Here is a 27992-nt window from a genome sequence, read left to right as displayed (position 1 = left end):
TACTTTTATATATTTCCTCTGTGATGACTCTCTCCCTCTCATCATCCTTCCTCCCTCTCTTCCTCTCTTCACCCTTCCTCCCTCTCTTCATCCTTCCTCCCTCTCTTCTTCCTCCCTCTCTTCATCCTTCCTCCCTCTCTTCTCTCTCCCTCTCTTCATCCTTCCTCCCTCTCTTCTTCCTCCCTCTCTCCTCTCTCCCTCTCTTCATCCTTCCTCCCTCTCATCATCCTTCCTCCCTCTCTCCTCTCTCCCTGTCTTCATCCTTCCTCCCTCTCTCCTCTCTCCCTCTCTTCATCCTTCCTCCGTCTCTTCATCCTTCCCTCCCTCTCTCCCTCTCTTCATCCTTCCTCCCTCTCTCCTCTCTCTATCCCCTGTCCAGTTGTGTGGTGGATGAGATGGACTTCTCAGGGATGGATCTGGATGATGCCCTCAGGAAGTTTCAGGCCCAGATCAAAGTCCAGGGCGAGGCCCAGAAGGTGGAGAGACTGATCGAGGCTTTCAGGTAACAGCAGGATTATGGACTATAGCATGACCTGTGGATTTATAGACTTTTATGATTTTTTTGTTTTGTTTGGGTAGTTTGTGTTGTGCACAACAGTATTAATTTTGTATTTTAGTTTTCTTTTAAAAATCTGCTTCATATCTAATCTCTCTCTGTCTCTCCCCTTTCTCCCCCCACCCCACTCACCTCCAGTCAGCGGTACTGTGTCAGTAACCCGGTGCTGATCCGACAGTTCCAGAACCCCGACACGATCTTCATCCTGGCCTTCGCCATCATCCTCCTCAACACAGACATGTACTCTCCCAACGTCAAACCAGAGAGGAAGATGAAGTTGGAGGACTTCATCAAAAACCTCAGAGGTGAGGAGGATGCCGACTGTTTTTCAGAACCTGGAGGTAAAAAGTGATGACCTCCTTCATTCTTACTCATCGAAACAGACAACCATAGTACTACGTCTATTTCTCTCACATCATTGGCCCGTCTCAGACTTTCCCTTCTGTCCTCCTCGTCAATCTCTACCTCTTCTTCTACAGAACGTTAGGGAATGTTTTATAGTAGAATTTGTAAATCATTTTCTTTCTCTGTTTGACTAACACACTCTCTCCTCTGTGTGTGATATGTTTCTCAGGAGTGGACAATGGTCAGGACATTCCCAGAGACCTGTTAGTAGGAATCTACCATCGGATAGAGAAGTGGGAGCTACGCACCAACGATGACCACGTGTCTCAAGTACAGGCCGTGGAGAGAGTTTTTGTCGGCAAGAAGCCTGTAAGTCAAAATACTGTAGAAATGTGTCTGTATTTCTCGACTGACGTTGTATCCAATCTAAATTGATTATCATCATTTTTTTTTTTGTTGCATTTTATGAAAGTAAAGATTTATAAAAGTACAGACTCAGATTTCAAAAATTAAAAATAAAAAATAAAAGTATATCACTGTAGTTAGTGAGGAACATGGGGAAGGTGTGCTGCTTTAAACGTTCATACATTTGTTAATCCCCTTCTTAAGAGACAAGTAGGAGAAAATGCCCTTTGAAAAACTGACAAGATTTTCACACTTTCTAGAGTTCTTCTTTTGTGTACGCCCGTTCAGCATTGTTAACACCCTCTTAATCCTTCGCCCCAACCACACATGTAAACATGTGAGTTAGCATGGTATATTGTCCTCCAGGAAGTAGTCTCTCTACTTAAACCCAGATAAATTCAGGGCAGTAATATTTTTTGAGAGCTGTAGCAATACTTTTGCATTTGTCCAAAGTTATATATTTCCAAAAATCTGCAGTAGTAAAGAGGATCTATATACTGACCAAGGAAGCCCCCCTTGTTCTGTTATAGACATGGTTAGTGTGGGGAAAGCCCCATACTGTAGGTAGAAGATATACCCATGGTTAGTGGGGAAAGCCCCATACTGTAGGTAGAATATATACCCATGGTTAGTGTGGAGGGGAAAGCCCCATACTGTAGGTAGAAGATATACCCATGGTTAGTGTGGGGAAAGCCCCATACTGTAGGTAGAAGATATACCCATGGTTAGTGTGGAAAGCCCCATACTGTAGGTAGAAGATATACCCATGGTTAGTGGGGAAAGCCCCATACTGTAGGTAGAATATATACCCATGGTTAGTGTGGAAAAACCCCAAACTGTAGGTAGAATATATACCCATGGTTAGTGTGGAAAGCCCCATACTGTAGGTAGGAGATATACCCATGGTTAGTGGGGAAAGCCCCATACTGTAGGTAGAAGATATACCCATGGTTAGTGGGGAAAGCCCCATACTGTAAATAGAATATATACCCATGGTTAGTGTGGAAAGCCCCATAATGTAAATAGAATATATACCCATGGTTAGTGTGGGAAAAAACCCAAACTGTAGGTAGACACAAATTTTGCCTGATATAAAGTCGGCTTCTGTAAACATTTCTGCTTAATTGTATATTTGAGCTGGTAAACCTGAACTGCAAACTAACCTCTCTGTGTTATGTAGGTGCTCTCGCTGTCCCATCGCAGATTGGTGTGTTGCTGTCAGCTGTACGAGGTGCCTGAGCCTAACAAAAACCAAAGGACTGGAGTCCACCAGAGAGAAGTCTTCCTCTTCAACGACCTGCTCGTGGTAAGACTCACCTGTGAGCCATCGAGAGAGAGAGAGAGAGAGAGAGAGAGAGAGAGAGAGAGAGAGAGAGAGAGAGAGAGAGAGAGAGAGAGAGAGAGAGAGAGAGAGAGAGAGAGAGAGAGAGAGAGAGAGAGAGAGAGAGAGAGAGAGAGAGAGAGAGAGAGAGAGAGAGAGAGAGAGAGTTTTGTTAATGCTGAGAACAGAATGTACACTATATGTTTTAAAGCAACATTCTTAGAATGTTCTCTGAACGTTACGAATATTTTCTATATTTTATTTTTCTGAAAACGATTTGAAAACATGACTTTAAATACAACCATGAGAAAACCTGTAGGAAATGTTATGCTGAAGTACTGAAATTCCCATGTTGTTTTCTTAACGTTCTCTGAAAACAATTTGAGAACATTCTCAATTTCAAACCAGTTGGAGAACGTCCCCGGAACATTGTTTTAAATTAAATGTAACTATGTTTGACAAAAGGAAAAGTTCTGTTAAAGTAATGAAATTAAAAAAAGACAATAACATCATGTTCCTTAAATGTGCTGAGAACGTTCCCAAAACCTTGCAACTATCCTGCACCATTCCTAGAACGTTGTGGGAAAGGTTGTACACAAAAATAACCATAGGAAAACCACGCTCTTACCAAGCTCTAAGAAACATATGGTTCTCAGAACGTTATGTGCTAGCTGGGGTCATAAACAAACATGTTTTTTCCCCTCTTCTCCGCTACAGGTAACCAAAATCTTCCAGAAGAAGAAGACCTCTGTGACATACAGCTTCAGACAGTCCTTCCCCCTGGTCGAAATGCAGGTCCACATGTTCCAGAACCAATGTAAGTGTAAGTGTGTGTGTGTGTGTGTGTGTGTGTGTGTGTGTGTGTGTGTGTGTGTGTGTGTGTGTGTAAGTACTGAGCTATATCCAGATTCTCCACCCTTCTCCCAACTTCACAGTGTGTCATGGATTTTAAATCATAGGATTGGTGTAAACATTAGCTGGAGGTAATTTCACCATTGTTAATAATATCCATGACAGAAAGTGTTCAAGTGCACACTATGGGAGAAGGGTGCAGAATGGGGAGGCAGTATGTGTCTCTCCGGCCATCTGTCTCTCCATCTGTCCCTCTCTAACCCTAACTAACTAACTAACTAACTAACTATCTATCTATCTATCTATCTATCTATCTATCTATCTATCTATCTATCTGTCTGTCTGTCTGTCTGTCTGTCTGTCTGTCTGTCTGTCTGTCTGTCTGTCTGTCTGTCTGTCTGTCTGTCTGTCTGTCTGTCTGTCTGTCTGTCTGTCTGTCTGTCTGTCTGTCTGTCTGTCTGTCTGTCTGTCTGTCTGTCTGTCTGTCTGTCTGTCTGTCTGTCTGTCTGTCTGTCTGTCTGTCTGTCATCTGTCTGTCATCTGTCTATCTATCTATCAGTCTGTATCTCTCTCTCTCTCTCTCTCTCTCTCTCTCTCTCTCTCTCTGTCTCTCTCTCTCTCTCTCTCTCTCTCTCTCTGTCTCTCTGTCTCTCTCTCTCTGTCTCTCTCTCTCTCTGTCTCTCTCTCTCTCTCTCTCTCTCTCTCTCTCCCTCTCTCTCTGTCTCTCTCTCTCCCTCTCTGCTATAAATACATCACCGTATCTATTCTCTGATCACATCGCAGAGGAGGCCATTTTAAACCTTTGTCCTGTTTAATGATAGTTCTCCCTCGATAATGACAATTACATTTGTATCTATTTCTTTCATTTTTGTACATAACATGACGTTTATTTTTGAGACAACTCTGGTTGCATTCTCACCACTATAACATAACTACATTATAGTTTGTAAATTACAACCATATGATTGGGGAATTGGATGGTTAGTTGTATGTGGGTGTTTGTGTGAAGACACCTCCTCTCTGGTGAAGACTGTAATTGATTCCCAAATGGCCCTCCTCTCTGGTGAAGACTGTAATTGATTCCCAAATGGCCCTCCTCTCTGGTGAAGACTGTAATTGAGTCCCAAATGGCCCTCCTCTCTGGTGAAGACTGTAATTGAGTCCCAAATGGCCCTCCTCTCTGGTGAAGACTGTAATTGATTCCCAAATGGCCCTCCTCTCTGGTGAAGACTGTAATTGATTCCCAAATGGCCCTCCTCTCTGGTGAAGACTGTAATTGATTCCCAAATGGCCCTCCTCTCTGGTGAAGACTGTAATTGATTCCCAAATGGCCCTCCTCTCTGGTGAAGACTGTAATTGAGTCCCAAATGGCCTTCCTCTCTGGTGAAGACTGTAATTGAGTCCCAATTGGCCCTCCTCTCTGGTGAAGACTGTAATTGATTCCCAAATGGCCCTCCTCTCTGGTGAAGACTGTAATTGATTCCCAAATGGCCCTCCTCTCTGGTGAAGACTGTAATTGATTCCCAAATGGCCCTCCTCTCTGGTGAAGACTGTAATTGATTCCCAAATGGCCCTCCTCTCTGGTGAAGACTGTAATTGAGTCCCAAATGGCCTTCCTCTCTGGTGAAGACTGTAATTGGGTCCCAAATGGTCCTCCTCTCTGGTGAAGACTGTAATTGAGTCCCAAATGGCCCTCCTCTCTGGTGAAGACTGTAATTGATTCCCAAATGGCCCTCCTCTCTGGTGAAGACTGTAATTGGGTCCCAAATGGCCTTCCTCTCTAGTGAAGACTGTAATTGAGTCCCAAATGGCCCTCCTCTTTCCCTAGTGTGGTGCACTACCTCTGACCAGAGCCCTATGAGATGTACACTGTGTCTGTATTACTGTACAGTATGTGTTGTGGTAACACGTCTCCTCTCTCCACTGCAGACTACCCCCACGGTATCCGTCTGACATCAGCCAACCCTGGCGGGGAGAGAAAAGTTCTGATCGTGTTTAACGCTCCGAGAGAGCAGGACAGAACACGTTTCACCTCCGACCTGAGAGAGAGCATCGCTGAGGTGCAGGAGATGGAGAAATACAGAGTGGAGTGTGAGTAAACTATACAGAGCTATATAGAATACTGTATTATTCCATAGGGGAATACAACAGAATAGTTTAATATACAACTAATGTGATAACCGTGTACCTTTTAAAGCAATGTAATCCCTAATGTGATTACATATACCTTTTAAAGCAAAGTCATCCTTTCCCACTCTTATTCTCTACTCACTTCTTGCTCTCTTCTCTCGTTCTCTCTCGGGCGCCCTCTTCCTCACCCTCCTCCTCTCTTTCTCTTCTCTCTTTCTCTCTCTCGCCCTCTTCCCCACCCTCCCTGCTCTCTCTCCTCTCCTCTCCTCTCTCACCCTCCTCCTCCTCTCTGTCTCTCTCTTTTCTCTCTCTCTCTCTGTTGCCCTCTTCCTCACCTTCCTCCTCTCTCTCTCTCTTTACTCTCTCTCTCGCGCCCTCTTCCTCACCTTCCTCCTCTCTCTCTCTCTCTCACTTTACTCTCTCTCTCTCGCCCTCTTCCTCACCCTCCTCCACTCTCTCTCTCTCTCTCACTCTTATCTCTTCCTCTCTCTCACCCTCTTACCCTCCTCCTCCTCTCTGTCTCTCTCTTTTCTCTCTCTCTCTCTCTGTCGCCCTCTTCCTCACCTTCCTCCTCTCTTTCCCTTTCTCCACTTTGCTCCCTCCCTACTCCCCACTGTTCCCCCTCTCCTCCTCCCTCTTTACAGCGGAGTTGGAGAAGCAGAAAGGAGTGATGAGGCCTGTTGCTGCCGGGTCTGACGGTGGTAGTCCCAGCGGCGGCGTGAAGGCGGTGAACGGCACTCTGGGTAGGCCCAGTCTGGACGACAGCTATGCCTCTGCAGACGGACTCAAACGTACAGCGCTCAGCTCATCACTGAGAGACCTATCAGAAACAGGTATGTACACACGCGCACACACGCGCACACACACACACACACACACACACACACACACACACACACACACACACACACACACACACACACACACACACACACACACACACACACACACGACAGACATACTGGACACCAGACCTGGGTCAAATACTTGTGTGAAATACTTTATAACATGTAGGCCTACAGTAGATAGCCTAGTGGTTAAAGCGTTGGGTCAGTAACCCGAAAGGTGGCTAGATCGAATCCCCGAGCTGACAAGGTAAAAATCTGTCGTTCTGCCCCTGAACAAGGCAGTTAACCCACTGTTCCTAGGCTGTCATTGTAAATAAGAATTTGTTCTTAACTGACTTGCCTAGTTAAATAAAATTCTTATAAATATAACCTTATCAAAAGCAACCTTACGTATCGCTTTTCACTGGCAGTTTTGTGTAATTACGCTCACTTCACTTCTTAAATATATCTGTCATACAGACATCTAAAATGTTGAATATCTTGTCTGTCATACGTTCAGAGAAGAAGTCAGCAGAGTGCTCGACATGTTGAAACAAAGTGATTTGAAACAAACCGTTTGCAACAGACCAGTGATTCGGCAGAGCACTGTACAGACATTCTGACTGAAGGTCAGAGCCAAGGCCTGCTGAGTTGTGAGGGAGTGAAATGGTAATTATAGATCAGGTCGTGCTCCACAGAAAGAGAGAGATGGCACAGTGCTAAAGGAGCTGTTTTTGCGGCAGGTTGACTTTTATTGGGGATGAGTCTGGTCCTTGAGGCAGAAATGAGCGAATTTCCGTTAGATGGGCCAGTTGTTAATAAAGTCAAAATTGGCTATATGAATGACGAATGGCAATTTATTTTTCGTGTCAAAATGCCAGTTGGCAACCCATCCCTTATGGGATTCATTTTTACATTTAGGTCATTTAGCAGACGCTCTTATCCAGAGCGACTTACAGTAGTGAATGCATACATTTCAATTCATACATTTTACACCAAGTCATTATCTGTGTTTTAGTCTGGTTGATCCTGAGTCTCCATCTTTTACAAAAAGTCATTATCTGTGTTTTAGTCTGGTTGATCCTGAGTCTCCATCTTTTACACCAAGTTATTATCTGTGTTTTAGTCTGGTTGAGTCTCCATCTTCTACACCAAGTCATTATCTGTGTTTTAGTCTGGTTGAGTCTCCATCTTTTACACCAAGTTATTATCTGTGTTTTAGTCTGGTTGATCACATGTCTGGTTGAGTCTCCATCTTTTACACCAAGTCATTATCTGTGTTTTAGTCTGGTTGATCCTGAGTCTCCATCTTTTACACAAAGTCATTATCTGTGTTTTAGTCTGGTTGATCCTGAGTCTCCACCTTTTACACCAAGTCATTATCTGTGTTTTAGTCTTGTTGATTACGAGTCTCCATCTTTTACACCAAGTTATTATCTGTGTTTTAGTCTGGTTGAGTCTCCATCTTCTACACCAAGTCATTATCTGTGTTTTAGTCTGGTTGAGTCTCCATCTTCTACACCAAGTCATTATCTGTGTTTTAGTCTGGTTGATCCTGAGTCTCCATCTTTTACACAAAGTCATTATCTGTGTTTTAGTCTGGTTGATCCTGAGTCTCCATCTTTTACACCAAGTCATTATCTGTGTTTTTGTCTGGTTAATCATGGGTCTCCATTTTCTACACCAAGTCATTATCTGTGTTTTTGTCTGGTTAATCATGGGTCTCCATTTTCTACACCAAGTCATTATCTGTGTTTTTGTCTGGTTAATCATGAGTCTCCATCTTTTACACCAACAGACTGGACATAATAACATGTTCTGCAGGTCTTGTTCAGTTTCTGTCATCTAAATAATATAATCAGCATATAAACGGATACTTAGCATGTCATCATCTTATCTTACTCCAATATTTAACCGTTTAATTATTTTGCCAAATCGTTTATAAACATAGCAAACAGTCAGTGAAAAGGCGTCTCCGTGTTTTACACCCGAGGGTGTTGTAAACCAATCTGTACGATATTCATTAAAGTTTCCCATCAACCCCTGTCTTTAACAAACTATAGGCTAAAATATCCTTATTTACAAAATGAAAAGCTTTCTGGAAATCAATCGAACATGATTTGTGAAATCTATTTCTGATTATTGTACAGACCGAAAGACTGACTATATTGTAAAAATGTATTAAAACAAACAACTATTGAAAGTTAGGCATTAGGGTTAGCAGTGTAAAATCAGATTTTATGACTTTCTGTCCACACTGCAGAGTTGCCTCCAGAACAACATTCATAATGAAAAACATTAACCTGCGTTATGCACCGTGTGGTGCTCAGTATCCACCTGCTGTCCCAACTGGAAAACTGTAGTTATCCACCTGCTGTCCCAACTGGAAAACTGTAGTTATCCACCTGCTGTCCCAACTGGAAAACTGTAGTTATCCACCTGCTGTCCCAACTGGAAAACTGTAGTTATCCACCTGCTGTCCCAATAGGAGAACTGTAGTTATCCACCTGCTGTCCCAACTGGAGAACTGTAGTTATCCACCTGCTGTCCCAATAGGAGAACTGTAGTTATCCGCCTGCTGTCCCAATAGGAGAACTGTAGTTATCCACCTGCTGTCCCAACTGGAGAACTGTAGTTATCCACCTGCTGTCCCAACAGGAGACCTGTAGTTATCCACCTGCTGTCCCAATAGGAGAACTGTAGTTATCCACCTGCTGTCCCAACAGGAGAACTGTAGTTATCCACCTGCTGTCCCAATAGGAGAACTGTAGTTATCCACCTGCTGTCCCAATAGGAGAACTGTAGTTATCCACCTGCTGTCCCAATAGGAGACCTGTAGTTATCCACCTGCTGTCCCAACTGGAGAACTGTAGTTATCCACCTGCTGTCCCAATAGGAGAACTGTAGTTATCCACCTGCTGTCCCAATAGGAGACCTGTAGTTTAGAGAGAAATAGTCCACATGAGAATCTCAGTGTTCATTGATTTATCAACAATGCCGTCTCCATGACAACGCAACATATGTCTTTTGTTCTTCCTTGCTGGGTGCAGGAAAGCGGGGCCGCCGGACCAGTGTTGGCTCCCTGGACAGTACTATGGAAGTAAGTCTGCATCTCTGATATATAAGGGGGGGGGGTCAGTGATGGTATGCTAGTCTGACATAGACGGGGGGGTCAGTGTTGGTATGCTAGTCTGATATAGAGGGGGGGTCAGTGTTGGTATGCTACTCTGATATAGAGGGGGGTTCAGTGTTGGTATGCTAGTCTGATATAGAGGAGACAGGAGGGGGGTCAGTGTTGGTATGCTAGTCTGATATAGAGGGGGTGGGTCAGTGTTGGTATGCTAGTCTGATATAGAGGGGGGTCAGTGATGGTATGCTAGTCTGATATAGAGGGTGGGTCAGTGTTGGTATGCTAGTCTGATATAGAGGGGGGGGTCAGTGTTGGTATGCTAGTCTGATATAGAGGGGGGGTCAGTGTTGGTATGCTAGTCTGATATAGAGGGGGGGGTCAGTGTTGGTATGCTAGTCTGATATAGAGGGGGGGTCAGTGTTGGTATGCTAGTCTGATATGGGGGGTCAGTGTTGGTATGCTAGTCTGATATAGAGGAGGGGGGGGTCAGTGTTGGTATGCTAGTCTGATATAGGGGGGGGTCAGTGTTGGAATGCTAGTCTGATATGGGGGGGGTCAGTGTTGGTATGCTAGTCTGATATAGAGGAGGGGGGGGTCAGTGTTGGTATGCTAGTCTGATATAGAGGGGGGTCAGTGTTGGTATGCTAGTCTGATATAGAGGGGGGGGTCAGTGTTGGTATGCTAGTCTGATATAGAGGGGGGGGTCAGTGCTGGTATGCTAGTCTGATATAGGGGGGGGTCAGTGTTGGTATGCTAGTCTGATATAGAGGGGGGAGGGGGGGGGTCAGTGCAGGGTATGCTAATCTGATATAGGGGGGGTCAGTGTTGGTATGCTAGTCTGTTATGGGGGGGTCAGTGTTGGTATGCTAGTCTGATATAGAGGAGGGGGGGTCAGTGTTGGTATGCTAGTCTGATATAGAGGGGGGGTCAGTGTTGGTATGCTAGTCTGATATAGAGGGGGGGGTCAGTGTTGGTATGCTAGTCTGATATAGAGGAGACAGGAGGGGGGTCAGTGCTGGTATGCTAGTCTGATATAGGGGGGGGTCAGTGTTGGTATGCTAGTCTGATATAGAGGGGGAGGGGGGGGGTCAGTGCAGGGTATGCTAATCTGATATAGGGGGGGTCAGTGTTGGTATGCTAGTCTGATATAGAGGGGGGGTCAGTGTTGGTATGCTAGTCTGATATAGAGGGGACAGGAGGGGGGGTCAGTGCTGGTATGCTAGTCTGATATAGAGGGGGGTCAGTGTTGGTATGCTAGTCTGATATAGAGGGGAGGGGGGCCAGTGCTGGTATGCTAGTCTGATATGGGGGGGGTCAGTGTTGGTATGCTAGTCTGATATAGAGGGGGGTCAGTGTTGGTATGCTAGTCTGATATAGAGGGGGGGGCAGTGTTGGTATGCTAGTCTGATATAGAGGGGGGCAGTGTTGGTATGCTAGTCTGATATAGAGGGGACAGGAGGGGGGGTCAGTGTTGGTATGCTAGTCTGATATAGAGGGGGGTTAGTGTTGGTATGCTAGTCTGATATAGAGGAGGGGGTCTGTGTTGGTATGCTAGTCTGATATAGAGGGGGGGTCAGTGTTGGTATGCTAGTCTGATATAGAGGAGACAGGAGGGGGGGTCAGTGTTGGTATGCTAGTCTGATATAGAGGGGGGGTCAGTGTTGGTATGCTAGTCTGATATAGGTGGGGTCAGTGTTGGAATGCTAGTCTGATATAGAGGGAGGGGGGTCAGTGTTGGTATGCTAGTCTGATATAGAGGGGGGTCAGTATTGGTATGCTAGTCTGATATAGAGGGGGGGTCGGTGTTGGTATGCTAGTCTGATATGGGGGGGTCATTGTTGGTATGCTAGTCTGATATAGTGGAGGGGGTTAGTGTTGGTATGCTAGTCTGATATAGAGGGGGGGGTCAGTGTTGGAATGCTAGTCTGACATAGAGGGGGGGTCAGTGTTGGTATGCTAGTCTGATATAGAGGGGGGGTCAGTGTTGGTATGCTAGTCTGATATAGAGGGGGGGGTCAGTGTTGGTATGCTAGTCTGATATAGAGGGGGGGTCAGTGCTGGTATGCTAGTCTGATATAGAGGGGACAGGAGGGGCGGTCAGTGCTGGTATGCTACTCTGATATAGGGGGGGTCAGTGTTGGTATGCTTGTCAAATATAGAGGGGGGTCAGTGTTGGTATGCTAGTCTGATATAGAGGGGGGGTCAGTGTTGGTATGCTAGTCTGATATAGGGGGGGTCAGTGTTGGTATGCTAGTCTGATATAGAGGGGGGGTCAGTGTTGGTATGCTAGTCTGATATAGGGGGGTCAGTGTTGGTATGCTAGTCTGATATAGAGGAGGGTCAGTGTTGGTATGCAAGTCTGATATAGGGGGGGGTCAGTGTTGCTATGCTAGTCTGATATAGAGGGGACAGGATGGGGGGTCAGTGTTGGTATGCTAGTCTGATATAGAGGGGGGGGTCAGTGTTGGTATGCTAGTCTGATATAGAGGGGGGTGTCAGTGTTGGTATGCTAGTCTGATATAGAGGGAGGGGGGTCAATGTTGGTATGCTAGTATGATATAGAGGGAGGGGGGTCAGTGTTGGTATGCTAGTCTGATATAGAGGGGGGGGGTCAGTGTTGGTAAGCTAGTCTGATATAGAGGGGGGTCAGTGTTGGTATGCTAGTCTGATATAGAGGGGGGGGTTAGTGTTGGTATGCTAGTCTGATATAGAGGGGGGGTCAGTGTTGGTATGCTAGTCTGATATAGAGGGGGGTCAGTGTTGGTATGCTAGTCTGATATAGGGGGGGTCAGTGTTGGTATGCTAGTCTGATATAGAGGGGGGGTCAGTGTTGGTATGCTAGTCTGATATAGGGGGGTCAGTGTTGGTATGCTAGTCTGATATAGAGGGAGGGTCAGTGTTGGTATGCAAGTCTGATATAGGGGGGGTCAGTGTTGGTATGCTAGTCTGATATAGAGGGGGGGTCAGTGTTGGTATGCTAGTCTGATATAGAGGGGGGTGTCAGTGTTGGTATGCTAGTCTGATATAGAGGGAGGGGGTCAATGTTGGTATGCTAGTATGATATAGAGGGAGGGGGGTCCGTGTTGGTATGCTAGTCTGATATAGAGGGGGGTGGGTCAGTGTTGGTAAGCTAGTCTGATATAGAGGGGGGTCAGTGTTGGTATGCTAGTCTGATATAGAGGGGGGGGTTAGTGTTGGTATGCTAGTCTGATATAGAGGGGGGGTCAGTGTTGGTATGCTAGTCTGATATAGAGGGGGGGTCAGTGTTGGTATGCTAGTCTGATATAGAGGGGGGGTTCAGTGTTGGTATGCTAGTCTGATATAGAGGGGGGGTCAGTGCTGGTATGCTAGTCTGATATAGAGGGGGGTCAGTGTTGGTATGCTAGTCTGATATGGGGGGTCAGTGTTGGTATGCTAGTCTGATATAGAGGAGGGGGGGTCAGTGTTGGTATGCTAGTCTGATATAGAGGGGGGTCAGTGTTGGTATGCTAGTCTGATATAGAGGGGGGGGTCAGTGTTGGTATGCTAGTCTGATATAGAGGAGACAGGGGGGGTCAGTGCTGGTATGCTAGTCTGATATAGAGGGACAGGAGGGGTGGTCAGTGCGGGTATGCTAGTCTGATATAGAGGGGGGGTCAGTGTTGGTATGCTAGTCTGGTATAGAGGGGGAGGGGGGTCAGTGCGGGTATGCTAGTCTGATATAGGGGGGGGGTCAGTGTTGGTATGCTAGTCTGATATAGAGGGGGTCAGTGTTGGTATGCTAGTCTGATATAGAGGGGGGGTCAGTGTTGGTATGCTAGTCTGATATAGAGGGGACAGGAGGGGGGGTCAGTGCTGGTATGCTAGTCTGATATAGAGGGGGGGTCAGTGTTGGTATGCTGGTCTGATATAGAGGGGGAGGGGGGGCAAGTGCTGGTATGCTAGTCTGATATGGGGGGGGTCAGTGTTGGTATGCTAGTCTGATATATAGAGGGGTCAGTGTTGGTATGCTAGTCTGATATAGAGGGGGGCAGTGTTGGTATGCTAGTCTGATATAGAGGGGGGTCAGTGTTGGTATGCTAGTCTGATATAGAGGGGACAGGAGGGGGGTCAGTGTTGGTATGCTAGTCTGATATAGAGGGGGGGTTAGTGTTGGTATGCTAGTCTGATATCGAGGGAGGGGGTCTGTGTTGGTATGCTAGTCTGATATAGAGGGGGGGTCAGTGTTGGTATGCTAGTCTGATATAGAAGGGACAGGAGGGGGGTCAGTGTTGGTATGCAAGTCTGATATAGAGGGGGGGTTAGTGTTGGTATGCTAGTCTGATATAGAGGGGGGGTCTGTGTTGGTATGCTAGTCTGATATAGAGTGGGGGTCAGTGTTGGTATGCTAGTCTGATATAGAAGGGACAGGAGGGGGGGTCAGTGTTGGTATGCTAGTCTGATATAGAGGGGGGGTCAGTGTTGGTATGCTAGTCTGATATAGGGGGGGTCAGTGTTGGAATGCTAGTCTGATATAGAGGGAGGGGGGTCAGTGTTGGCATGCTAGTCTGATATAGAGGGGGGGGTCAGTATTGGTATGCTAGTCTGATATAGAGGGGGGGGTCAGTGTTGGTATGCTAGTCTGATATGGGGGGGGTCAGTGTTGGTATGCTAGTCTGATATAGTGGAGGGGGTTAGTGTTGGTATGCTAGTCTGATATAGAGTGGGGGGTCAGTGTTGGTATGCTAGTCTGATATAGAGGGGGGGTCAGTGTTGGTATGCTAGTCTGATATAGAGGAGACAGGAGGGGGGTCAGTGCTGGTATGCTAGTCTGATATAGGGGGGGGTCAGTGTTGGTATGCTAGTCTGATATAGAAGGGGAGGGGGGGGTCAGTGCTGGTATGGTAGTCTGATATAGAGGGGACAGGAGGGGGGGTCTGTACTGGTATGCTAGTCTGATATGGGGGGTCAGTGTTGGTATGCTAGTCTGATATAGAGGAGACAGGAGGGGGGTCAGTGCTGGTATGCTAGTCTGATATAGGGGGGGGTCAGTGTTGGTATGCTAGTCTGATATAGAAGGGGAGGGGGGGTCAGTGCTGGTATGGTAGTCTGATATAGAGGGGACAGGAGGGGGGGTCTGTACTGGTATGCTAGTCTGATATGGGGGGGTCAGTGTTGGTATGCTAGTCTGATATAGAGGGGGGGGTCAGTGCTGGTATGCTAGTCTGATATAGGGGGGTCAGTGTTGGTATGCTTGTCAAATACAGAGGGGGGTCAGTGTTGGTATGCTAGTCTGATATAGAGGGGGGGTCAGTGTTGGTATGCTAGTCTGATATAGGGGGGTCAGTGTTGGTATGCTAGTCTGATATAGAGGGGGGGTCAGTGTTGGTATGCTAGTCTGATATAGGGGGGGTCAGTGTTGGTATGCTAGTCTGATATAGAGGGAGGGTCAGTGTTGGTATGCTAGTCTGATATAGGGGGGGGGTCAGTGTTGGTATGCTAGTCTGATATAGAGGGGACAGGATGGGGGGGTCAGTGTTGGTATGCTAGTCTGATATAGATGGGGGGTCAGTGTTGGTATGCAGTCTGATATAGAGGGGGGTGTCAGTGTTGGTATGCTAGTCTGATATAGAGGGGGGGGTCAGTGTTGGTATGCTAGTCTGATATAGAGGGGGGGGTCAGTGTTGGTATGCTAGTCTGATATAGAGGGGGGGTCAGTGTTGGTAAGCTAGTCTCATATAGAGGGGGGTCAGTGTTGGTAGGCTAGTCTGATATAGAGGGGGGGGTTAGTGTTGGTATGCTAGTCTGATATAGAGGGGGGGTCAGTGTTGGTATGCTAGTCTGATATAGAGGGGTGTTCAGTGTTGGTATGCTAGTCTGATATAGAGGGGGGTCAGTGCTGGTATGCTAGTCTGATATAGGGGGGGGGGTCAGTGCAGGGTATGCTAATCTGATACAGGTAGGGTCAGTGTTGGTATGCTAGTCTGATATGGGGGGGTCAGTGTTGGTATGCTAGTCTGATATAGAGGAGGGGGGGTCAGTATTGGTATGCTAGTCTGATATAGAGGGGGGGGTCAGTGTTGGTATGCTAGTCTGATATAGAGGAGAAAGGAGGGGGTGGTCAGTGCTGGTATGCTAGTCTGAAATAGGGGGGGGTCAGTGTTGGTATGCTAGTCTGATATAGAGGGGGAGGGGGGGTCATTGCAGGGTATGCTAATCTGATATAGAGGGGACAGGAGAGGGGGTCAGTGCTGGTATGCTAGTCTGATATAGAGGGGACAGGAGGGGGGGTCAGTGCTGGTATGCTAGTCTGATATAGAGGGGGGGTCAGTGTTGGTATGCTAGTCTGATATAGAAGGGGGGGTCAGTGTTGGTATGCTAGTCTGATATAGAGGGGGGGTCAGTGTTGGTATGCTAGTCTGATATAGAGGGGGGTCAGTGTTGGTATGCTAGTCTGATATAGAGGGGGGGTCAGTGTTGGTATGCTAGTCTGATATAGAGGGAGGGTCAGTGTTGGTATGCTAGTCTGATATAGAGGGGGGGTCAGTGTTGGTATGCTAGTCTGATATAGAGGAGACGGGGGGGGTCAGTGCTGGTATGCTAGTCTGAAATAGGGGGGGTCAGTGTTGGTATGCTAGTCTCATATAGAGGGGAAGGGGGGGTCATTGCAGGGTATGCTATTCTGATATAGAGGGGACAGGAGGGGGGGTCAGTGCTGGTATGCTAGTATGATATAGATTGGACAGGAGGGGGGGGTCAGTGCTGGTATGCTAGTCTGATATAGGGGGGGTCAGTGTTGGTATGCTAGTCTGGTATAGAGGGGAGGGGGGTCAGTGCAGGGTATGCTAATCTGATATAGGGGGGGTCAGTGTTGGTATGCTAGTCTGATATAGAGGGAGGGTCAGTGTTGGTATGCAAGTCTGATATAGAGGGGGGTCAGTGTTGGTATGCCAGTCTGATATAGAGGGGGGGTTAGTGTTGGTATGCTAGTCTGATATAGAGGGGGGGTCAGTGTTGGTAAGCTAGTCTGATATAGAGGGGGTCATTGTTGGTATGCTAGTCTGATATAGAGGGGGGGGTTAGTGTTGGTATGCTAGTCTGATATAGAGGGGGGGGTCAGTGTTGGTATGCTAGTCTGATATAGAGGGGGGTCAGTGTTGGTATGCTAGTCTGATATATTGAGGGGGGGTCAGTGTTGGTATGCTAGTCTGATATAGAGGGGGGGTCAGTGCTGGTATGCTAGTCTGATATAGAGGGGGGTCAGTGTTGGTATGCTAGTCTGATATGGGGGGGTCAGTGTTGGTATGCTAGTCTGATATAGAGGAGGGGGGGTCAGTGTTGGTATGCTAGTCTGATATAGAGGAGGGGGTCAGTGTTGGTATGCTAGTCTGATATAGAGGGGGGGTCAGTGTTGGTATGCTAGTCTGATATAGAGGAGACAGGGGGGGGTCAGTGCTGGTATGCTAGTCTGAAATAGGGGGGGGGTCAGTGTTGGTATGCTAGTCTCATATAGAGGGGAAGGGGGGTCATTGCAGGGTATGCTATTCTGATATAGAGGGGACAGGAGGGGGGTCAGTGCTGGTATGCTAGTATGATATAGAGGGGACAGAAGGGGGGGTCAGTGCTGGTATGCTAGTCTGATATAGGGGGGGTCAGTGTTGGTATGCTAGTCTGGTATAGAGGGGAGGGGGGGTCAGTGCAGGGTATGCTAATCTGATATAGGGGGGGTCAGTGTTGGTATGCTAGTCTGATATAGAGGGGGGGGTCAGTGGTGGTATGCTAGTCTGATATAGAGGGGACAGGAGGGGGGGTCAGTGCTGGTATGCTAGTCTGATATAGAGGGGGGGTCAGTGTTGGTATGCTGGTCTGATATAGAGGGGAGGGGGCAAGTGCTGGTATGCTAGTCTGATATGGGGGGGGTCAGTGTTGGTATGCTAGTCTGATATAGAGGGGGGGCAGTGTTGGTATGCTAGTCTGATATAGAGGGGGGCAGTGTTGGTATGCTAGTCTGATATAGAGGGGGGGTCAGTGTTGGTATGCTAGTCTGATATAGAGGGGACAGGAGGGGGGTCAGTGTTGGTATGCTAGTCTGATATAGAGGGGGGGTCAGTGTTGGTATGCTAGTCTGATATAGAGGGAGGGGGTCTGTGTTGGTATGCTAGTCTGATATAGAGGGGGGGTCAGTGTTGGTATGCTAGTCTGATATAGAAGGGACAGGAGGGGGTTCAGTGTTGGTATGCAAGTCTGATATAGAGGGGGGTTAGTGTTGGTATGCTAGTCTGATATAGTGGGGGGTCTGTGTTGGTATGCTAGTCTGGTATAGAGGGGGGTCAGTGTTGGTATGCTAGTCTGATATAGAAGGGACAGGAGGGGGGGTCAGTGTTAGTATGCTAGTCTGATATAGAGGGGGGGTCAGTGTTGGTATGCTAATCTGATATAGAGGGAGGGGGTCAGTGTTGGTATGCTAGTCTGATATAGTGGGTGTCAGTGTTGGTATGCTAGTCTGATATAGAGGAGACAGGAGGGGGGGGTCAGTGTTGGTATGTTAGTCTGATATAGAGGGGGTCAGTGTTGGTATGCTAGTCTGATATAGGGGGGTCAGTGTTGGAATGCTAGTCTGATATAGAGGGAGGGGGGGTCAGTGTTGGTATGCTAGTCTGATATAGAGGGGAGGGGTCAGTATTGGTATGCTAGTCTGATATAGAGGGGGGGTCAGTGTTGGTATGCTAGTCTGATATAGGGGGGGGTCAGTGTTGGTATGCTAGTCTGATATAGTGGAGGGGGGTTAGTGTTGGTATGCTAGTCTGATATAGAGGGGGGGTCAGTGTTGGAATGCTAGTCTGACATAGAGGGGGGGTCAGTGTTGGTATGCTAGTCTGATATAGAGGGGGGTCAGTGTTGGTATGCTAGTCTGATATAGAGGAGACAGGAGGGGGGGTCAGTGCTGGTATGCTAGTCTGATATGGGGGGGTCAGTGTTGGTATGCTAGTCTGATATAGAGGGGGAGGGGGGTCAGTGCTGGTATGGTAGTCTGATATAGAGGGGACAGGAGGGGGGGTCTGTACTGGTATGCTAGTCTGATATGGGGGTCAGTGTTGGTATGCTAGTCTGATATAGAGGGGGGGTCAGTGCTGGTATGCTAGTCTGATATAGGGGGGGTCAGTGTTTGTATGCTTGTCAAATACAGAGGGGGGGTCAGTGTTGGTATGCTAGTCTGATATAGAGGGGGGTCAGTGTTGGTATGCTAGTCTGATATAGGGGGGTCAGTGTTGGTATGCTAGTCTGATATAGAGGGGGGTCAGTGTTGGTATGCTAGTCTGATATAGGGGGGGTCAGTGTTGGTATGCTAGTCTGATATAGAGGGAGGGTCAGTGTTGGTATGCTAGTCTGATATAGGGGGGGGTCAGTGTTGGTATGCTAGTCTGATATAGAGGGGACAGGATGGGGGGTCAGTGTTGGTATGCTAGTCTGATATAGATGGGGGGGGTCAGTGTTGGTATGCAGTCTGATATAGAGGGGGGTGTCAGTGTTGGTATGCTAGTCTGATATAGAGGAGGGGGGTCAATGTTGGTATGCTAGTATGATATAGAGGGAAGGGGGTCAGTGTTGGTATGCTAGTCTGATATAGAGGGGGGGTCAGTGTTGGTAAGCTAGTCTCATATAGAGGGGGGTCAGTGTTGGTATGCTAGTCTGATATAGAGGGGGGTTAGTGTTGGTATGCTAGTCTGATATAGAGGGGGGGGTCAGTGTTGGTATGCTAGTCTGATATAGAGGGGTGGTCAGTGTTGGTATGCTAGTCTGATATAGAGGGGGGTCAGTGCTGGTATGCTAGTCTGATATAGGGGGGGTCAGTGCAGGGTATGCTAATCTGATACAGGTAGGGTCAGTGTTGGTATGCTAGTCTGATATGGGGGGTCAGTGTTGGTATGCTAGTCTGATATAGAGGAGGGGGGTCAGTATTGGTATGCTAGTCTGATATAGAGGGGGGTCAGTGTTGGTATGCTAGTCTGATATAGAGGGGGGTCAGTGTTGGTATGCTAGTCTGATATAGAGGAGAAAGGAGGGGGGGGTCAGTGCTGGTATGCTAGTCTGAAATAGGGGGGGGTCAGTGTTGGTATGCTAGTCTTATATAGAGGGGAGGGGGGGGTCATTGCAGGGTATGCTAATCTGATATAGAGGGGACAGGAGAGGGGGTCAGTGCTGGTATGCTAGTCTGATATAGAGGGGACAGGAAGGGGGGTCAGTGCTGTTATGCTAGTCTGATATAGAGGGGGGGTCAGTGTTGGTATGCTAGTCTGATATAGAGGGGGGGTCAGTGTTGGTATGCTAGTCTGATATAGAGGGGGGTCAGTGTTGGTATGCTAGTCTGATATAGAGGGGGGGTCAGTGTTGGTATGCTAGTCTGATATAGAGGGGGGGGTCAGTGCTGGTATGCTAGTCTGATATAGAGGGGGGGGTCAGTGTTGGTATGCTAGTCTGATATGGGGGGGTCAGTGTTGGTATGCTAGTCTGATATAGAGGAGGGGGGTCAGTATTGGTATGCTAGTCTGATATAGAGGGGGGGTCAGTGTTGGTATGCTAGTCTGATATAGAGGGGGGGTCAGTGTTGGTATGCTAGTCTGATATAGAGGAGACAGGGGGGGTCAGTGCTGGTATGCTAGTCTGAAATAGGCAAGGGGGGTCAGTGTTGGTATGCTAGTCTCATATAGAGGGGAAGGGGGTGGTCAATGCAGGGTATGCTATTCTGATATAGAGGGGACAGGAGGGGGGTCAGTGCTGGTATGCTAGTATGATATAGAGGGGACAGGAGGGGGGTCAGTGCTGGTATGCTAGTCTGATATAGGGGGGGTCAGTGTTGGTATGCTAGTCTGGTATAGAGGGGGAGGGGGGGTCAGTGCAGGGTATGCTAATCTGATATAGGGGGGGGTCAGTGTTGGTATGCTAGTCTGATATAGAGGGGGGTCAGTGGTGGTATGCTAGTCTGATATAGAGGGGACAGGAGGGGGGTCAGTGCTGGTATGCTAGTCTGATATAGAGGGGGGTCAGTGTTGGTATGCTGGTCTGATATAGAGGGGAGGGGGCAAGTGCTGGTATGCTAGTCTGATATGGGGGGTCAGTGTTGGTATGCTAGTCTGATATAGAGGGGGGCAGTGTTGGTATGCTAGTCTGATATAGAGGGGGGGCAGTGTTGGTATGCTAGTCTGATATAGAGGGGGGGGTCAGTGTTGGTATGCTAGTCTGATATAGAGGGACAGGAGGGGGGGTCAGTGTTGGTATGCTAGTCTGATATAGAGGGGGGTTAGTGTTGGTATGCTAGTCTGATATAGAGGGAGGGGTCTGTGTTGGTATGCTAGTCTGATATAGAGGGGGGGTCAGTGTTGGTATGCTAGTCTGATATAGAAGGGACAGGAAGGGGTTCAGTGTTGGTATGCAAGTCTGATATAGAGGGGGGGTTAGTGTTGGTATGCTAGTCTGATATAGTGGGGGGGTCTGTGTTGGTATGCTAGTCTGGTATAGAGGGGGGGTCAGTGTTGGTATGCTAGTCTGATATAGAAGGGACAGGAGGGGGGTCAGTGTTAGTATGCTAGTCTGATATAGAGGGGGGGTCAGTGTTGGTATGCTAGTCTGATATAGAGGGAGGGGGTCAGTGTTGGTATGCTAGTCTGATATAGTGGGGGTAAGTGTTGGTATGCTAGTCTGATATAGAGGGGGTGTCAGTGTTGGTATGCTAGTCTGATATAGAGGAGACAGGAGGGGGGTCAGTGTTGGTATGCTAGTCTGATATAGAGGGGGGGTCAGTGTTGGTATGCTAGTCTGATATAGGGGGGGTCAGTGTTGGAATGCTAGTCTGATATAGAGGGAGGGGTGGTCAGTGTTGGTATGCTAGTCTGATATAGAGGGGGAGGGGTCAGTATTGGTATGCTAGTCTGATATAGAGGGGGGGGTCAGTGTTGGTATGCTAGTCTGATATAGGGGGGGTCAGTGTTGGTATGCTAGTCTGATATAGTGGAGGGGGTTAGTGTTGGTATGCTAGTCTGATATAGAGGGGGGGTCAGTGTTGGAATGCTAGTCTGACATAGAGGGGGGGTCAGTGTTGGTATGCTAGTCTGATATAGAGGGGGGTCAGTGTTGGTATGCTAGTCTGATATAGAGGAGACAGGAGGGGGGGTCAGTGCTGGTATGCTAGTCTGATATGGGGGGGGGTCAGTGTTGGTATGCTAGTCTGATATAGAGGGGAGGGGGGTCAGTGCTGGTATGGTAGTCTGATATAGAGGGGACAGGAGGGGGGTCTGTACTGGTATGCTAGTCTGATATGGGGGGTCAGTGTTGGTATGCTAGTCTGATATAGAGGGGGGGTCAGTGCTGGTATGCTAGTCTGATATAGGGGGGTCAGTGTTTGTATGCTTGTCAAATACAGAGGGGGTCAGTGTTGGTATGCTAGTCTGATATAGAGGGGGGTCAGTGTTGGTATGCTAGTCTGATATAGGGGGGTCAGTGTTGGTATGCTAGTCTGATATAGAGGGGGGTCAGTGTTGGTATGCTAGTCTGATATAGGGGGGTCAGTGTTGGTATGCTAGTCTGATATAGAGGAGGGTCAGTGTTGGTATGCTAGTCTGATATAGGGGGGGGTCAGTGTTGGTATGCTAGTCTGATATAGAGGGGACAGGATGGGGGTCAGTGTTGGTATGCTAGTCTGATATAGATGGGGGGGTCAGTGTTGGTATGCAGTCTGATATAGAGGGGGGTGTCAGTGTTGGTATGCTAGTCTGATATAGAGGAGGGGGGGTCAATGTTGGTATGCTAGTATGATATAGAGGAGGGGGGTCAGTGTTGGTATGCTAGTCTGATATAGAGGGGGGGTCAGTGTTGGTAAGCTAGTCTCATATAGAGGGGGGTCAGTGTTGGTATGCTAGTCTGATATAGAGGGGGGTTAGTGTTGGTATGCTAGTCTGATATAGAGGGGGGGTCAGTGTTGGTATGCTAGTCTGATATAGAGGGTGGTCAGTGTTGGTATGCTAGTCTGATATAGAGGGGGGTCAGTGCTGGTATGCTAGTCTGATATAGGGGGGGGTCAGTGCAGGGTATGCTAATCTGATACAGGTAGGGTCAGTGTTGGTATGCTAGTCTGATATGGGGGGGTCAGTGTTGGTATGCTAGTCTGATATAGAGGAGGGGGGGTCAGTATTGGTATGCTAGTCTGATATAGAGGGGGGGTCAGTGTTGGTATGCTAGTCTGATATAGAGGGGGGGTCAGTGTTGGTATGCTAGTCTGATATAGAGGAGAAAGGAGGGGGGGGTCAGTGCTGGTATGCTAGTCTGAAATAGGGGGGGTCAGTGTTGGTATGCTAGTCTTATATAGAGGGGGAGGGGGGTCATTGCAGGGTATGCTAATCTGATATAGAGGGGACAGGAGAGGGGGTCAGTGCTGGTATGCTAGTCTGATATAGAGGGACAGGAAGGGGGGTCAGTGCTGTTATGCTAGTCTGATATAGAGGGGGGGTCAGTGTTGGTATGCTAGTCTGATATAGAGGGGGGGTCAGTGTTGGTATGCTAGTCTGATATAGAGGGGGGGTCAGTGTTGGTATGCGAGTCTGATATAGAGGGGGGTCAGTGTTGGTATGCTAGTCTGATATAGAGGGGGGGTCAGTGTTGGTATGCTAGTCTGATATAGAGGGGGGTCAGTGTTGGTATGCTAGTCTGATATAGAGGGGACAGGAGGGGGGGTCAGTGTTGGTATGCTAGTCTGATGTAGAGGGGGGGTTAGTGTTGGTATGCTAGTCTGATATAGAGGGGGGGTCTGTGTTATTATGCTAGTCTGATATAGAGGGGGGTCAGTGTTGGTATGCTAGTCTGATATAGAAGGGACAGGAAGGGGGTCAGTGTTGGTATGCTAGTCTGATATAGAGGGGGGGTCAGTGTTGGTATGCTAGTCTGATATAGAAGGGACAGGAAGGGGTCAGTGTTGGTATGCAAGTCTGATATAGAGGGGTGTTAGTTTTGGTATGCTAGTCTGATATAGAGGGGGGGTCTGTGTTGGTATGCTAGTCTGATATAGAGGGGGGGTCAGGGTTGGTATGCTAGTCTGATATAGAAGGGACAGGGGGGGGTCAGTGTTGGTATGCTAGTCTGATATAGAGGGGGGTCAGTGTTGGTATGCTAGTCTGATATAGAGGGAGGGGTGTCAGTGTTGGTATGCTAGTCTGATATAGTGGGGGGTAAGTGTTGGTATGCTAGTCTGATATAGAGGGGGGGTCAGTGTTGGTATGCTAGTCTGATATAGAGGGACAGGAGGGGGGTCAGTGTTGGTATGCTAGTCTGATATAGAGGGGGGTCAGTGTTGGTATGCTAGTCTGATATAGAGGGGGGGTCAGTGCTGGTATGCTAGTCTGATATAGAGGAGAAAGGAGGGGGGGTCAGTGCTGGTATGCTAGTCTGAAATAGGGGGGGGTCAGTGTTGGTATGCTAGTCTTATATAGAGGGGGGGGGGGGTCATTGCAGGGTATGCTAATCTGATATAGAGGGGACAGGAGAGGGGGTCAGTGCTGGTATGCTAGTCTGATATAGAGGGGGGGTCAGTGTTGGTATGCTAGTCTGATATAGAGGGGGGGTCAGTGTTGGTATGCTAGTCTGATATAGAGGGGGGTCAGTGTTGGTATGCTAGTCTGATATAGAGGGGGGTCAGTGTTGGTATGCTAGTCTGATATAGAGGGGGGTCAGTGTTGGTATGCTAGTCTGATATAGAGGGGACAGGAGGGGGTCAGTGTTGGTATGCTAGTCTGATGTAGAGGGGGGTTAGTGTTGGTATGCTAGTCTGATATAGAGGGGGTCTGTGTTATTATGCTAGTCTGATATAGAGGGGGGGTCAGTGTTGGTATGCTAGTCTGATATAGAAGGGACAGGAAGGGGGTCAGTGTTGGTATGCTAGTCTGATATAGAGGGGGGGTCAGTGTTGGTATGCTAGTCTGATATAGAAGGGACAGGAAGGGGGTCAGTGTTGGTATGCAAGTCTGATATAGAGGGGGTGTTAGTGTTGGTATGCTAGTCTGATATAGAGGGGGTCTGTGTTGGTATGCTAGCCTGATATAGAGGGGGGTCAGTGTTGGTATGCTAGTCTGATATAGAAGGGACAGGGGGGGTCAGTGTTGGTATACTAGTCTGATATAGAGGGGGGGTCAGTGTTGGTATGCTAGTCTGATATAGAGGAAGGGGTGTCAGTGTTGGTATGCTAGTCTGATATAGTGGGGGGTAAGTGTTGGTATGCTAGTCTGATATAGAAGGGGGGGTCAGTGTTGGTATGCTAGTCTGATATAGAGGAGACGGAGGGGTCAGTGTTGTATGCTAGTCTGATATAGAGGGGGGTCAGTCTTGGTATGCTAGTCTAATATAGAGGGGGGGTCAGTGTTGGTATGCTAGTCTGATATAGAGGGGGGGTCAGTGTTGGTATGCTAGTCTGATATAGAGGGGGGTCAGTGTTGGTATGCTAGTCTGATATAGGGGGGTCAGTGTTGGAATGCTAGTCTGATATAGAGGGAGGGGGGTCAGTGTTGGTATGCTAGTCTGATATAGAGGGGGGGTCAGTATTGGTATGCTAGTCTGATATAGAGGGGGGGTCAGTGTTGGTATGCTAGTCTGATATAGGGGGGTCAGTGTTGGTATGCTAGTCTGATATAGTGGAGGGGGGTCAGTGTTGGTATGCTAGTCTGATATAGAGGGGGGATCAGTGTTGGAATGCTAGTCTGATATAGAGGGGGGTCAGTGTTGGTATGCTAGTCTGATATAGAGGGGGGGTCAGTGTTGGTATGCTAGTCTGATATAGAGGAGACAGGAGGGGGGTCAGTGCTGGTATGCTAGTGTGATATAGGGGGGTCAGTGTTGTTATGCTAGTCTGATATAGAGGGGAGGGGGGGTCAGTGCTGGTATGGTAGTCTGATATAGAGGGGACAGGAGGGGGGGTCAGTACTGGTATGCTAGTCTGATATGGGGGGTCAGTGTTGGTATGCTAGTCTGATATAGAGGGGGTCAGTGCTGGTATGCTAGTCTGATATAGAGGGACAGGAGGGGGTCAGTGCTGGTATGCTAGTCTGATATAGGGGGGTCAGTGTTGGTATTCTAGTCAAATATAGAGGGGGTGAGTGTTGGTATGCTAGTCTGATATAGAGGGGGGGTCAGTGTTGGTATGCTAGTCTGATATAGGGGGGGGTCAGTGTTGGTATGCTAGTCTGATATAGAGGGGGGGTCAGTGTTGGTATGCTAGTCTGACATAGGGGGGTCAGTGTTGGTATGCTAGTCTGATATAGAGGGAGGGTCAGTGTTGGTATGCTAGTCTGATATAGAGGGGACAGGATGGGGGTCAGTGTTGGTATGCTAGTCTGATATAGATGGGGGGGGTCAGTGTTGGTATGCAGTCTGATATAGAGGGGGGTGTCAGTGTTGGTATGCTAGTCTGATATAGAGGAGGGGGGGTCAATGTTGGTATGCTAGTATGATATAGAGGGAGGGGGTCAGTGTTGGTATGCTAGTCTGATATAGAGGGGGGTCAGTGTTGGTAAGCTAGTCTCATATAGAGGGGGTCAGTGTTGGTATGCTAGTCTGATATAGAGGGGGGTTAGTGTTGGTATGCTAGTCTGATATAGAGGGGGGGGTCAGTGTTGGTATGCTAGTCTGATATAGAGGGGTGGTCAGTGTTGGTATGCTAGTCTGATATAGAGGGGGTCAGTGCTGGTATGCTAGTCTGATATAGGGGGGGTCAGTGCAGGGTATGCTAATCTGATACAGGTAGGGTCAGTGTTGGTATGCTAGTCTGATATGGGGGGGTCAGTGTTGATATGCTAGTCTGATATAGAGGAGGGGGGTCAGTATTGGTATGCTAGTCTGATATAGAGGGGGGTCAGTGTTGGTATGCTAGTCTGATATAGAGGAGAAAGGAGGGGGGGTCAGTGCTGGTATGCTAGTCTGAAATAGAGGGGGTCAGTGTTGGTATGCTAGTCTTATATAGAGGGGGAGGGGGGGGTCATTGCAGGGTATGCTAATCTGATATAGAGGGGACAGGAGAGGGGGTCAGTGCTGGTATGCTAGTCTGATATAGAGGGGACAGGAAGGGGGGGTCAGTGCTGTTATGCTAGTCTGATATAGAGGGGGGGTCAGTGTTGGTATGCTAGTCTGATATAGAGGGGGGGTCAGTGTTGGTATGCTAGTCTGATATAGAGGGGGGGTCAGTGTTGGTATGCTAGTCTGATATAGAGGGGGGGTCAGTGTTGGTATGCTAGTCTGATATAGAGGGGGGGGTCAGTGTTGGTATGCTAGTCTGATATAGAGGGGGTCAGTGTTGGTATGCTAGTCTGATATAGAGGGACAGGAGGGGGGTCAGTGTTGGTATGCTAGTCTGATGTAGAGGGGGGGTTAGTGTTGGTATGCTAGTCTGATATAGAGGGGGGGTCTGTGTTATTATGCTAGTCTGATATAGAGGGGGGGTCAGTGTTGGTATGCTAGTCTGATATAGAAGGGACAGGAAGGGGGTCAGTGTTGGTATGCTAGTCTGATATAGAGGGGGGGTCAGTGTTGGTATGCTAGTCTGATATAGAAGGGACAGGAAGGGGGTCAGTGTTGGTATGCAAGTCTGATATAGAGGGGGTGTTAGTTTTGGTATGCTAGTCTGATATAGAGGGGGGGTCTGTGTTGGTATGCTAGTCTGATATAGAGGGGGGGTCAGTGTTGGTATGCTAGTCTGATATAGAAGGGACAGGGGGGTCAGTGTTGGTATGCTAGTCTGATATAGAGGGGGGGGTCAGTGTTGGTATGCTAGTCTGATATAGAGGAGGGGTGTCAGTGTTGGTATGCTAGTCTGATATAGTGGGGGGCAAGTGTTGGTATGCTAGTCTGATATAGAGGGGGGGTCAGTGTTGGTATGCTAGTCTGATATAGAGGAGACAGGAGGGGGGGTCAGTGTTGGTATGCTAGTCTGATATAGAGGGGGGGTCAGTGTTGGTATGCTAGTCTGATATAGAGGGGGGGTCAGTGTTGGTATGCTAGTCTGATATAGAGGAGAAAGGAGGGGGGTCAGTGCTGGTATGCTAGTCTGAAATAGGGGGGGGTCAGTGTTGGTATGCTAGTCTTATATAGAGGGGAGGGGGGGTCATTGCAGGGTATGCTAATCTGATATAGAGGGGACAGGAGAGGGGGTCAGTGCTGGTATGCTAGTCTGATATAGAGGGGGGGTCAGTGTTGGTATGCTAGTCTGATATAGAGGGGGGGTCAGTGTTGGTATGCTAGTCTGATATAGAGGGGGTCAGTGTTGGTATGCTAGTCTGATATAGAGGGGGGGTCAGTGTTGGTATGCTAGTCTGATATAGAGGGGGGTCAGTGTTGGTATGCTAGTCTGATATAGAGGGGACAGGAGGGGGTCAGTGTTGGTATGCTAGTCTGATGTAGAGGGGGGGTTAGTGTTGGTATGCTAGTCTGATATAGAGG

General features: G+C 48.1%; 1 protein-coding gene across 1 annotated transcript in view; it reads left to right on the top strand.

Moving 5' to 3' along the window:
• Positions 1-27992, top strand: part of LOC106594785 (IQ motif and SEC7 domain-containing protein 1) — a 139026-nt gene that overhangs the window by 68584 nt on the left and 42450 nt on the right. The window contains exons 6-13 of the mRNA XM_045692827.1: positions 380-502; positions 695-861; positions 1131-1270; positions 2487-2612; positions 3345-3444; positions 5409-5570; positions 6254-6442; positions 9487-9536. Of these exons, the coding sequence (XP_045548783.1) occupies positions 380-502; positions 695-861; positions 1131-1270; positions 2487-2612; positions 3345-3444; positions 5409-5570; positions 6254-6442; positions 9487-9536 (1057 nt within the window). The remainder of the gene's footprint in view (positions 1-379; positions 503-694; positions 862-1130; positions 1271-2486; positions 2613-3344; positions 3445-5408; positions 5571-6253; positions 6443-9486; positions 9537-27992) is intronic.

Source organism: Salmo salar, chromosome ssa13 (genome assembly GCF_905237065.1).
Source record: "Salmo salar chromosome ssa13, Ssal_v3.1, whole genome shotgun sequence".
In the NCBI taxonomy this organism is placed as follows: Eukaryota; Metazoa; Chordata; class Actinopteri; order Salmoniformes; family Salmonidae; genus Salmo; species Salmo salar.
Note: the sequence above shows the minus strand (reverse complement) of the source record. Positions and strands in the feature narration are given on the sequence as shown.